This window comes from Terrapene carolina, unplaced genomic scaffold (genome assembly GCF_002925995.2).
Source record: "Terrapene carolina triunguis isolate 2854851 unplaced genomic scaffold, T_m_triunguis-2.0 Scaffold49, whole genome shotgun sequence".
Classification (NCBI taxonomy): domain Eukaryota; kingdom Metazoa; phylum Chordata; order Testudines; family Emydidae; genus Terrapene; species Terrapene triunguis.
Window position 1 is genome coordinate 2,913,126 of NW_020664400.1, and position 13,052 is coordinate 2,926,177.

Consider the following 13,052-nt stretch of genomic DNA (forward strand, 5'->3'; position numbering starts at 1 on the left):
TGGGGGAGTTGGGGGCTGGAGGGTTTGGGGGTACAGGTGTTTGGGGGGCTGGAGGGTTTGGGGGAGTTGGGGGATGGAGGGTTTGGGGGTACAGAGGGCTGGGAGGCAGGAGAGTTGAAGAGGATGCCCCACTCCAGAGGGAAATATATGCAGACAGACCCAATTGTGGAGAGTCTGTGAGGTTTCCCACCCCTCCAGCCCTGGGGACCCCAGAGAGGCAGCTGGCTGGTCCGCCCCCCCCCCACACAACCCCCCATTGCGTGGAGTGTGAGAGTGATGGGGGGGCTGTGTGTGTGTGTGTGTCCCTGCCGCTCCCTGCAGGAGGGGATGAGCCCTGGGGCTGGGCAGGGGCGGGGGGCTGGACCCATGGTACGGCTGATCTCTCTGCCCTTCCAGGACCCCAAACTCTGGGACCCCAGATAAAATAGGACCAGCTCTTGCCCCAAGGGGCCTGTGCCCCCCCATGTCCCCCATCCTCCCCAGCCCACCCCCATACACCCTCTCGCTCTCCAGCCCCTTGTACCCCTCAGCTGCCCTCCTGTTCTCCATTCTAGTTTCCCACAACCCTGTCTCCAGCGATTGCTCAGGTGGCGCCACCAGGTGGCAGACACCAGGACAAGGCTCCCCCCACCCCAAGAGCGATGGGAAAGGGGTGGAGGGGGGGCCTGATCCCCACACCCAACCCTCCAGCATGTGGCATCTGGGCTGCAACACTGAGCCCATGAGGCTGAGCACGGGTGGGAGCCATCTGGGAACCTGCCCCTGGGGGGCCTAACTGGGGTGGGACAGAGCAAAGGGGTTAAGGCCCTCAGAGCTCATAAGCCCCGCCCGGTTGAGGCCCCCACACTGGCAGAGAACAACACCCCTCTTCGCAGCGTGGACAGCACTAGGACAGGGCTCCCCCAACCCTGCTGTTCTGCCCACGGAGCCCCCTCGGGGGGGGACACGAGCTGACCAACGCTGCTCGCCCCTAGCACAGGAACTCTGGCCTGGGCCAGCTGCGAGCGGGGAGTGATGCCTAGAGGCCCCCAGGCAGGGGGCTGGTGCCCAGGTTGACTGATGAGGTGACACCAGATGCTGCAGACACAATCCCTCTCTTCCCCTGGGCACTGAAGCCTTTCACTTCCAGAGCCTGGTTCAAATCCAGTTGCAGGATCGGGGCTGGATTGGTGCAAAGTGTGTTTCTAAACCTCACTCCTGTTGTACGCTGCAGCTGAAGATCTGGGTTTAATTCCTAGCTCTACCACTGACTCCCTGTATGACTGCTTTAACTCAAGGAAGGCCCAGGCCTGGGTTAAACAGGTCAGACTAGATTATCGCAGTGGGCCCCTCTGACCTTAGAATCTATGACTCTTTGACTCTGGGCCAGTCACTGACCCATCCCGGGCCTCAGTTTACCAAGATGTAAAATGGGGCTAATAACCTTTCCTTTCTTCTCCTGTCTGGTTAGCCTGTGCTCCCAACACACGCTCAGTTGGGGCCTGTAGGTCCTACCATAAATACAAGTGACAATAACTTTCCTTCTTGCACACACATCGAGCCCTTTCCATCCATTGCTCTCAAAGCTCTTCACCAGGGAGGGCAGTGTCATGAGCCCCATTTGACTGATGGGGAAACCGAGGCACAGGAAGGGGATGTGACTTGCCCAAGGTCACCCAACAGGCCAACGGGACTAGAACCCAGGTCTCCTGAGGCCCAGCTTAGCCTTTTCCCATTCTCCGGAAAAGCCTATTTCACCAATGGGTCATTCTCCTCACTCACTACAACACCCCGCCCCCAACCTTTTCCATCACTCTCAGCAGCAGGATAAATCTCTCTCCTTCCCTGCTGGTGGGACACCGTCAGTTTTCACAGCGCGACGGCTAAATCTGCGCTGAAGGTAACGGGCTAGGAGAGAGAACTGTAATATTTTATAGCTGATGAGCATAAACCAATAACAGCCAGGAGGCATTCACCCTGCCCAGCTGTTCGGCAGCTTTGCTCCCATCCAGGGCGCGTTCCAAGGAAAGGCGCCTGGGCGTGCTCCAAACCCAGAGAGAGTCACAGCAAACGGCTTCCTTGGGCTGCAGCTGATAATGGGCCTTCTGCAGAGGAAGGACGGGCTCGTGGTTAGCGATTCTGGGCCAGACGGGCCCATTGTGATCATCTGCATAGCACAGGCCAGAGACCTGCCCCACAATCATTCCTTGGCACAGAACAGCCCCACTTGACAGAGATGCCACCATGGCCCTGGGTAAGTTGCCCCCATGGTTAATTCCCCTCCCTGGTAAACATTTACATCTTAGTTCCTGTCTGACTTTGTCTCATTTCAACTCCCAGCCGTTGGCTTGTGGGACATGACTGAAGGGCCCCTTATGAAATCCCCGTGTAGGCGACAGTCTGATCAAGTTCCCCCTTAACCGTCTCTTTGTTCGGTTCCCGGCTCTGCCATTGACACCCCGTGTGATCCTGGCCCAGCCAAACTTCCACTGAGTTCACTGGCTGTTTGGTGGCTAAATTCCTGTGAGGCTCTGGACCTTGGTCTGTCTAGGCCTCAGTTTCCCATCTGTACAATGGGGATAATATTCTTGCCTTTGCCTTGCCTATTTCAGTCGTTTGCGCTTGGGGGAAGGGACTGTCTCTTGCCCTGTGGAGTTTCCTCAACTCTGGCAATTTTATCTCCTGTCTCACGCCGCTTGGGGTTTGCCTCACATTCATGTGATTTCAAATCACAGCGGTATGTAGGTTTCTCGCCCTGGTGGTCACCCCAAAAAAGCTTGAAAATGTGATACACACACACACCCCCAAGGCTCCAGCCCCACATTTATTATTGTTTTTAAATCCTGTAATTTTTAAGCCAATCTCCTGATTTTTTTTTTAATTTTTTTTTGAGCACCTGACATGATTTTTGAACGCTGGTGTATGTTTGTACAGCACCTGCCACCCCGGCACCCTGATCTCAGCCAAGGCGCGCCCAGGGCAGCTGTAGCAATACATGGATTTTTAAAGGGACAACAAAAAATCACTCTCCTGGTGGCATATTTTTGGCCTCTTCTTGTTAATATGAACATCTACATCAGACAGCCTTGAAATTCTCAGCCCAGACTGAGGGCAGAGCCAGTGCGCCGTGTGCCGTCCCTGGGCGCATTGCCAGCATCAGCAGGGCCTGGCGCCTGCGCTGCCCGGATGGGTTCCCCGCTGCTCAGACCAGGCGGCTGCTCCTCGCCTTCCATTGTTGCATAAATCTGGGGCTGGCCGAAGGTGCAGCATTGTTTGGTCCCTGGACACCGAAGCCTCTCTCCACAGAATAGGTGTGGGGTGAGTCCCCCGCACTGCCCTCAACCTTCACTCCCTGTGCCCCAGCCGTGCGCTCTTGGGATTCCCCCCGAACTGGGGAGCTGCGTCCATCGCAGAGGGCTCCACCTGGGCCCATGGCTTTGCCTTGTGGCCACAGGCTGTGACCTGTGGGCAGGGCCAGCATCTGTGCGGTACTGCCCTGGGCTGGACCGGACCCGGCGGACTGGAGTCTGCGGGGGAGGGGTCCATTAAACCCTGGGTTTGGACGAAGGCCAGAATCAAACCACTAACGAAATGTTAAATTGGAGTCGAGTGCTTGCGAAAAAGCTGCCCTGGCGTCTCCGCAGACCGGAACCCGGAATCCCTGCCCCATCTCTGCACAATGGGGCTGCCTCGCCCGCTGCTGGAGCTGCTGACCATGGCCACCACATGTCTCTCGCTGCCTGCGTGAGGTCAGGGGCTGGATGGAGCTAGGGGACCTGGGAGCCCAGCCCCAGCTCAGCAGGGGTGGCGGCTTCAGGGCTGGACCCTAGTGAAGCAAAGGGGGAGCGGGTGTTCTCTGTCAAGGCTGCTGGGCTCAGACCCTGGAGCTCCTTTGGGCTCCCCAGGTCCCAGCCCTCGGGGGCTCCCTCTGGCCTGGACTGTGGGAGTCTCTGCAGCTGGCCATAGCAGACTTCCTGGCCCCTGGCAGCACTGGCCTCAGGCACTAAATGGTTAATATTGTCCTGCACTGGGTGTGTGTGAGCACCACTGCCCTCTGCAGGATGGGCCCAGAACTGCACACCTGTGTGTCACTGGCCCTGTCCTGCTGATGGTGGAGGGGGATTCTCTGTTACCTCAGGGCCTCAATCCCTGGGTTTCTGAAGCAGGAGGCAGATCTGGGCTCTTCCCTGCTGCCGTGTGGCTCTGAGAGGTCTCAGGCCACAGCGTAGTGACCCTGGGACAGCCGGGGTGACTGCGGATCCTTCTCCTATGCAGAGTACGCACAACCATAGCTCAATCGAAAGCCCTGGTTTACGATCACTGGCTGGGGGTGAGGCTCCCAGCTACTCCAGTCCCAGCGTCTCCCAGCAGGGGGTGCTGTGGGGAGCGGGGCAGGAGGGGCAAAGTGGGGGGAGGCAGGGCAGGACTGGCTAGGGATTTACAGTGTGGGGTTCATACATGCCTGGCACAATGGGGCCCAACGCGGTTTGGCCGCTAGGCACGGTCACACTCTGTATGTAACCAGTCACCCTGGGGAGCCCAGCCCTCAGGCCCAGCTTTAGGCGACTCTTTTCTCCTCTAGGTTCTTTGCTTTCCGGTGCTACCGGCGGAGCTCTCGCTGCAGCCGCACTGAGTCGGGGCGGGCGCAGATGTGGGGGGTCACTCCCACTGGTGTAATGCAGGAGCTGGAGCCCACAGTGCGAATCCAGCTTGAGCAGGGAGTTCCTCTGCTGGAGTTCAGCCAGGCAGCGTGTGGATCCCATCCTGTCCCTGCACCTGCCCTTCCTCCTGGGATACCGTACCACGCCTTGCCAAGCGCCCTCCCCAGGCACCGCCCCACACAGCCCCCTGCAAGGGCTGGACAAGGAGGACACCCACACACACCGCTGCCGGCTCACGCTGGCATGCCTGGCACGCCAGGACAACGGGTTTATTGAACCTTTAATAAAAAGCAGGAGCATCCAAAGGGGAGAGAGCGAAAGAGGAGAACTGAGGGGGCTGCCCCACGCCCCGCCAGGGGAGGGGGTGATGTACAGTCTATACACAAGCAAGGTGAGGCTGGGATGGAGACCTAGCAACGGGCGTGGTCCCAAGGGGGGCTGGAATGCCTGTCATGCAGCGCCATGGGGGCAGCTGGCACTGCCCATGGAGGAGGGGCCAGGCTGGCAGGAGGGAGCTGGGCTGCCCCTGGGTGCGCTGCCCCTCCCCAGCCGCTGGCAAACACCGGCCCAGCGGGGTGAGCCTCAGCAAACAGAGCTTTCCAGGGCCTGCATCCCAATGGGGCCCAGCCGGGCGTCGAAGTCCTGCACCCAGCCCAGCGTGGCTGGACGGCCAGCGAGAGGGGAGGAGAGAAGAAAGCCCGTGGTGGGGACGGGGCTGGTGAGAAACACAGGAGAGCAGCTCAGCAGGGTCCCAGAGCCAGTCCTCAGGTCATGGGGCTGTTGGGGAGAGTGATCGCCAGATAGATAGAGGGGGTGGATGGAGATAGATAGATAGACAGATAGATAGCTAGATAGATGGGGATAGACAGACAGACAGAGGAGGAGTGTATGGGGACAGACAGATGGGGTGTACGGAGACAGATAGATCCATAGAGGGGTATATGGGGACAGACGGCTGGGGGGTGTGGGGACAGACAGATCGATCTGATCTGGGTCTCTAGAAGCCATGTGATGATCAAAAGTCCCTGTCCAGCCCCTTTTGTCTGGGGGGTCTCTGGCCAAGGGGCAGGATGGGCACAGAGGTGCTATCCATTGTTGGGTATCCTGGGCCCCCACATTGTTCTGCCCCCAGTGGAGCTGCGTCGCCCAGATGCCTCTGCCCCACGTCCCCACAAAGCAGTTGTGCCGGTGCCGCGGGTGGCCATGTCACCCTGTCCCCGCAGGCATCGGGGCTGGCTGCGCTCTCTCGCCGGGTAATAAATAACAATGCTTTGGCTGGCTGCGCCGGGCCCGTCCGGGGGTCCTGTGCTGCGGCTCCCATGGCAGCTACAGGTGGTCGTAGGCAGCGGCGGGGGGCGCGGGGGCCCTCGAGGCAGAGCTGTAATAATATGGGGAACCTGGGCAAGACCAACAGTGCCTGTTAGAGGGGAGCGCCAGCCTGTTGCCCTCCAACCCCCCGCCAGAATTAACCATTCACACTGAGCATCACAGGTTAACCCACACTAGGAGCTCCGCCCCCATGCCCCGCTCAGTTCCCACTGCCTGCGCCCGTCTCCCACCCCCTCCCAGCTCCCAGGCCTCGTGGCTACAAAGAGCAGGAAGCAGCCAATAGCCAGTGCCCCCACAGCAAAGCCGTGGGGCCCAATGGGAAGGGCACTGGGAGAGGATGCTGGGGACCTGGGGTCTAGTCCTGCCTCTACCACTGGGGGACCTTGGGAGCTCTGAGCAGGAACCGTCCCTTGTGGTGGTGTGTGTGTGGCACCAGCACGGCGGGGTCCTGATCTCGCCTGGGGTCTGGGCAGGCCCCTTCCCTCCACCACCACCCCCATGCAGTGGAGTCCCCTCATCCCTATCCCGTGCCAGGCACTCACTCAGCAGGCTGGAGTTGGGGAAGCGCCAGGCCTCACCGTAGGTGGAGTAGGGGGAATGGCTGTAGGCGTTCGCAGAGTAGTCACTGCCTGCTGGGGACAGAAAGAGGAGTCAGTGCCCAGAGAGCGGGCTAGGGCATGGCATACCCAGGGCGGGTACCATCACCCCTGGGCAGCTGCTTCCGGTGTTGGGCAGCCCACGAGGATAAGGGAGCCCCTTCATGGGCCATTCCAGGACAGACAGAGGGCGGGAGTGAGCACCAGGGCACAGGGCACGAAGTCCGGGGGCACCTGGGGAGGATGCAGCTAAGCCATGAGTGCTGCAGATAGTGCAGCTACCATGGTGAGGGGCCAATGACAGATAGATAGAGGGGGAGTATGGGGATAGATAGATTATTCCCCTCTATTCGGCACTGGTGAGGCCACACCTGGAGTACTGTGTCCAGTTTTGGTCCCCCCACTACAGAAGGGATGTGGAGAAATTGAAGAGAATCCAGCAGAGGGCAACAAAAATGAGTAGGGGGCTGAAGTACATGACTTACAAGGAGAGGCTGAGGGAACTGGGCTTGTTTAGTCTGCAGAAGAGAACAATGAGGGGGGATTTGATAGCAGCCTTCAACTACCTGAAGGGGGGTTCCAAAGAGGATGGAGCTCGGCTGTTCTCAGTGGTACCAGATGACAGAACAAGGAGTAATGGTCTCAAGTTGCAGAGGGGGAGGTTTAGGTTGGATATTAGGGAAAACTTTTTCACTAGGAGGATGGTGAAGCACTGGAATGGGTTACCTAGGGAGGTGGTAGAATCTCCTTCCTTAGAGGTTTTTAAGGCCCGGCTTGACAAAGCCCTGACTGGGATGATTTAGTTGGTGATGGTCCTGCTTTGAGCAGGGGATTGGACTAGATGACCTCCTGAGGTCTCTTCCAACCCTGATATTCTGTGATTCTAAGATAGATAGATAGATAGATACGGGGGTGGATGTAGATAGATAGATAGATAGATAGATAGATAGATAGATAGATGTGGTGTATGAGGATGGGGGGGTGTATGAGGATAGATAGATGGGGGGTGGTGGATGGGGATAGATTGATAGATGCGGATGGATGTAAAGATCGGTCCTGCCAATCGCTGTGACCAGTCGATCCATGCCCAGCGTTTCCCTGGCATGCAGGCCCAGCTGGCACCGGCTGGGGATGGAGGTAGCAGCGAGCAAGGCGGTTGGGTTTCTTGCCTTGCTCTGCAGGCCGGGGGGCCGGGCGGGCTGCGGGCGGTTGGCGGAGTCCCCAGCACACACTGTCTAACCCAGTCCCGAGTCCCCCCGCCCTGCGCTCTCCAATCTCATTTCACGCTCGAGGAGAGGGGCTGGGGCGGCCCGGGTGCAGCGCTGGATTCTCAACGCTGCATTAAGCACATCTCCAGGGTAACGCGGCAACAAGCCAGTTCAGCATGTTCCCGGCCCAGGGGAGCCGTGCAGCTACCTGGGGCACGGCCCACGGCCCACAGAGATTAACCCTTCGCAGGGAACAGCCGGCTGCAGCACTGGGGGGGGCAGGGGGATTAGGGTGCGATTGGTTCCCAGCACCTGTCCCCCTCACCCCATTTCTTAGCATCAGGCGCCCTCCACCTGCTCTGCACACACAGACAGCCCCCACCACCGCCCCCCACCACAACTCCTCCCGGGTCCCTGGAGCCAAAACTCACAGCTAGATCTGATGGGGGGCAGGGGGATCCTGAGTTTTGGTTCAGCCCATTACAGACACGGTCAGCTGCAAAACTGACCTGGAGAAAGAACCCAGGCGTCCAGGATCCCAGCCCCCCCTGCTCTAACCACTAGACCCCAATCCCCTCCCCTCCAAGAGCTGGGGACAAAACCCAGGAATTCTGCCTTCTAATCACCCCACTTGTTCTAATCACCCCATACACTGTATCCCTGAGCCCAGGCTCTCCCACCCCCAGCTCTGCTCCTCAATCCCGACCCGCAGGCCTGCCCTCCCCCTGGGAGCTAAATGGCACCTGAGGGGCCCCCTGCTAACTACCCCAGGGCTTCCCCTAGCACAGCTGCCCTGCGGCACAGTGCCCGCTGCACCCTCCCCCTGCTGCCCCAGTCCTGCAGGACCCCCTAGCCCCCCGCGGCCCTACCTGCCACCATGCCAGCGATGGCGGAGGAGGCGTAGCTGCCCTGCCCGCCGGTGGGGATGTGCGGGGGGTAGCCGGGCAGGGTGGAGCCGACCATCTCGCGCCCTGCAAGGGAGAAGGGATAGTAGGTGAAAGGCTGGACATGCGAGGGGGGCAAGAGGCAGCCCCAAAATGAGCCCCCAGCCCAGCTGGACCCCAGCCCGGGGGACTGAGCCTGGGATCAGCCTGCCAGGGAGCCACCTAGCTGGGGATCTGCCTAGGGATCTGCAGGTGTGATCCTTCTACCTACCGGAGGGCTCTCCCAATGGGATCTCCCTACCTATCTGGGGGACTGCTATATCTGGGGCTCTACCAACTGCAGGATCTCCCTGAAGGATCTGCCTGGGGATCTAGCATCTTACTGACCTAGGGATCTCCCTGAGGGATCTAATACCTTACTAACTTGGGGGAATGTCCTTGGAGGATCTAGCACCTTACTGGCCTGAGGGATCTCCCTGAGGGATCTAGTACTGTAGTGACCTGGTGATCTCCCCAGGCCGATCTAGGACCTTACTGACCTGGGGGAATCTCCCTGGGGGATCTAGGACCTTACTGACCTGGAGGGATCTCCCTGGGGGATCTAGTACCTTACTGACCTGGGAATCGCCCCCTCTCTGTCTCCTCTCAATTTCCTGCAGCCCCAGATCCCTGGTGGTAACCGTGGGCCATCCCGCTCCCCTCCCTGGGGGGTCTCTAGGGTCCAGGGTGCTGATGCTGTTCTCCAGCCCCAGGAGCTGCTGGTCTGATCTCTGGCCAGACCCCCTGGCCCGGCTCCCCACGCCTCTTGCCCCACCCTTACGGATCCAGGCAGCTTTGTCTGCCCTAGAGAGTCGGGAGGGCTTCGCTGGAGCTCATCGAGCAGGTGTCAGCCCTGGTGAACCCCAGAACGTTCCCCAGGACAGACGGACACTAAGGGTTTAACTGGACAGCGCTAACCCCCCCATCCCAGGTGACCCTCCCTTGTCTTTCTAACCCTCTTCTACTCTGGCGCTGGCAGGGGCCTAAATCCCCGTCTGAGCCCCCTGCGCCCCCAACCCTGCGCTCTGGGGATGAACCCACCAGCCTGAGCGTCGGTGAAGAATGCATGGGAAACATGGAGTGCACGGTGACCTGCAGCAGCAGAAGGCGGCTGGGATGGGCGCAGACACAAGGGGTTAATGAGCACGGCCAAAATGCTCCGGGCCCAGAGCTCAAGGGACAAGGTTTTACGCCATGATTTGTATTATGGTAGCACCTGGAAGCCTCAACCGAGATCAGACCTTGTCGTGCCAGGCGCTGCCCAGACCCTGACCGAGATCAGGGCCCCGTTGCACCGGGCCCCACTCTGACCTGGTGCTAGAGCCAACAGTTTAACCAAACTTACAGAGGATGATTATCCCCCTTCTACAGCTGGGGAAACTGAGGCACAGAGCGTGGCAGGGATTTACCAAGGTCCCTCAGGGAGTCAGTGGCAGAGCTGGGCCTTGACCCCAGATATCCTGTGGCCAAGCTCAGTACCCTAAGCACCAGGCTGAGGTGAGTGCCTGTAGGGCTCTGGGCAGCGCTGCCCAGCTGTGTTGGTCAGGCGCTCTCTGTGTCCATGCCCACCTCACGAGCTGCCTGTCCTACCAGTGCAGAGGGCCTAAGGGTTTGGGTGCCCAACCTGCCCCAGCCTCCACCAGCCAGTGGCCCCACTGGCAATAGTGTTGCTGCCCTCTGGGACCAGGCTGCCGAGGGGGCGGGGCGGTCGGGGCAGGAGGGCGCGAGGAGGGGGCCGGCTCTGAGATGGCGACATAGCTGCCATGGGAAGGCCAGGGGATCCAGTCCTCAGTGTGTAGCTCTGTCGCTAGCCAAGGCCCGTAACCCTCCCCCCACCCCAATTCCTGGATCCCTGGGGTGCCCCCCTGCCCGTAATGCCCCTCCCCCTGGTATCAGCACAGCTGGCAGGTGGCCTCCTTCACGTCACCCTCCAGCGAGCCGAGACCCAGCAATTTCCTCTCCTGTGGCCAAGGGGGGAGGCCTCCTGGGCTGGAGCCGGCTCTGCAGGTCCCCCTGCTCTCCAGAGGCCTGCGCCGACCCTCCCCTCTGCCCTGAGGACTGGATCAGAACCCCAGTACCAAGCCCCCACGGTGAGGGGGGCGGAGAAGCGGGGTATCACAATCCCGTCCATAGCCTGAAAGCTGCATCTGGCAAATGCAGTTAGCCTGTGGAACTCCTTGCCACTGGGGAGCACTGGGGCCAGAAGGGTTCCAAAGCAGAGGAGACACTGATGGATAAATGGGCACAGGCCCACCTTCATTAGCTGGGCTATAACCACTCCTGCCCCAGGGCAGTGTCAAGGAGAAACATTACCGTCAGGTGATTCCTGAACAGCCCACTTTGGGGGGGCGCTCTGGCACCTTCCTCTGGAGCAGCTGGGACTGGCCTCATGCGAGACAAAACCCCAGGAGGGTGGGTCCGGTTCTGCTCTGGTGCCACAGCCCCTGCTCCCAGCTAATGGCCCAAGCTGCCCTAAATCTTGGGAGGCCTCAGAGCCTGGCGTTCTAACCCTGGGGCCAGGCGGCTGCCCCTCTGCTGGGCCACTCAAATCCCTGTCGCTGGAGAATCCCCATTCTTCAAGAGCAGTGCGGGGCCGGGGAAACACAGCTGAGCAGCGAGCCCTGTTAGCCAGCCGGGGGCTCAGAAGGCAAGCTGTGGGAGGACAGATTCGGGGGGGAGGTGTCTGAGAGCCCGGGCAGGGTTCCCCCAGGGTCTGGCTGGGGAGGGCACGGCTGCAGTGTTTGAACTCCAGCCCAGCTGGCCCCCAGCCAGAGCCCGCAGCCCAACAAAAGGACAATTGAGGAGGGCGGGGAGGGGAAATGCACCTTTGATCTCAAGCCAAGGTGGAGGGGGGAAGGGCCCGCTCATGTTCAGATCTGGGTTAGCCCAGCTAAGGGGGGCTAACCCAGATCTGCCTTAGCCCAGCTAAGGGGTTCCTGGGCTGTGAACAGGACGCCCATGGGCTGGGCTAAGGCAGAACCTCAATGGTTCTGTGGGGGGCACCGGTCCAGAACTGCTGCCCGGCTCCTGCAGGGAGCCCAGAACCTGGTCATCCCTGGGTCCAGACCCCAGCGCGAGCCAGACTCCAGAACCTGCCCCTGCCTGGGCTCTCAAGGGAACCCAGAACACAGTGGCCTGCTGGGTTCTGGAGGGAGGCTAGAACCCGGCATCGCATAAATTCTGCCCAGGTCTAGAACACTCCAGAACCCACAATTGAGCTGCCTTCTCCAAGGGGAGCCCATAGACCCAAACTCCCACTTGACCCCCAAGTGAGTCTAGAACCTGTGCCCACAGACAGCTGCAAGGAGGAGCCTGGAACCCAAATCTCCAACCAGCAGCTGGAAGGAAATGTCCTCCTATAAACTGGGGTCTGGAGGGGGGTTCCAGAACCTGATTTGCCAGCTGGGCTCTACAGTGAGTCTTGAACATGGTCTTGCAGCTCAGGTCAGAGGGAGGGCTGTCAGTCTAGAACCCCAGGGATTGCCCCTGCATTGCAAGATGCCAGCCACTGCCAACAGCCCCCGCTGCACTGGAGCCGTACCTGGGACGAGGCCCTGGCCGGGGAACTGGCCGTAGATGACGGAGCAGTGGGGGAAGGCTCTGAAGGGCGGCCCGGGCTGCAGGTCCGAAAAGGCGGCGCTAGATAAAGAGGAAGGGGTGGCGCTCGGGCTGGAGGCCTCAGGGGTCTCCTGCTTTACAAGGAAGGGGGAGGGGGGGTCGGGGGGGGGATGGTGGGAAAAAAAAGAGACAGGAGATGAAATGAAAATGGGCTGAAATGATCACAGGGTCGGCGCCGACGCCCAGTCGGGGGATCTGGAGCCAGGGGGTGGGATCACAAAGGGGGCACTGGATCCCCTGCCCTTCCCCACGCTCCCCACCCAACCCCGGCCCACTGGTGGGGCAGGGGCAGCTGGCAGCGCGGGGGCAGGGCAGGAGGGGCTGAGCAGCAGAGGGTTGGCTAAAGCCAGTGGAGGCGAAGGGGAAGTGGGGCTGGCAGTGCTGCACAGTGAGAGGGCCAGGGCCATGTACTGGCGCTGGGGCAGCTGTACCAGGGGTGGGGCAGGAGGAGGTGTCAGTGCTATGTAGTGGCGGGTGAGTGCACAGGGCCGTGCAGTGGGGGGCAGGGCTGTGCAGTGGGGGTCAATGTATGTGTGTGCAGTGGGGGCAGGACTGTGCAGTGTGGGGACAGGCTGTGCAGTGGGGGTCACTGTGTGTGTGCAGTGGGGGTCACTGTGCGTGTGCAGTGGGGCAGGGCTGTACAGTGTGGGGGCAGGGCTGTACAGTGGGGGTCACTGTGTGTGTGTGCAGTGGGGCAGGGCTGTGCAGTGTGGGGACAGGCTGTGCAGTGGGGGTCAC

General features: G+C 60.5%; 1 protein-coding gene across 1 annotated transcript in view; it reads right to left on the minus strand.

Moving 5' to 3' along the window:
- Nucleotides 1-5,966: 5,966 nt before the first annotated feature.
- LOC112115034 (paired box protein Pax-8) overlaps nt 5,967-13,052 on the minus strand; it is a 17,061-nt gene continuing 9,975 nt past the window's right edge. Inside the window, exons 8-11 of the mRNA XM_029912540.1 lie at nt 12,238-12,417; nt 8,643-8,744; nt 6,512-6,598; nt 5,967-6,037 (exon numbers count right to left, since the gene is read on the minus strand). Of these exons, the coding sequence (XP_029768400.1) occupies nt 5,967-6,037; nt 6,512-6,598; nt 8,643-8,744; nt 12,238-12,417 (440 nt within the window). The remainder of the gene's footprint in view (nt 6,038-6,511; nt 6,599-8,642; nt 8,745-12,237; nt 12,418-13,052) is intronic.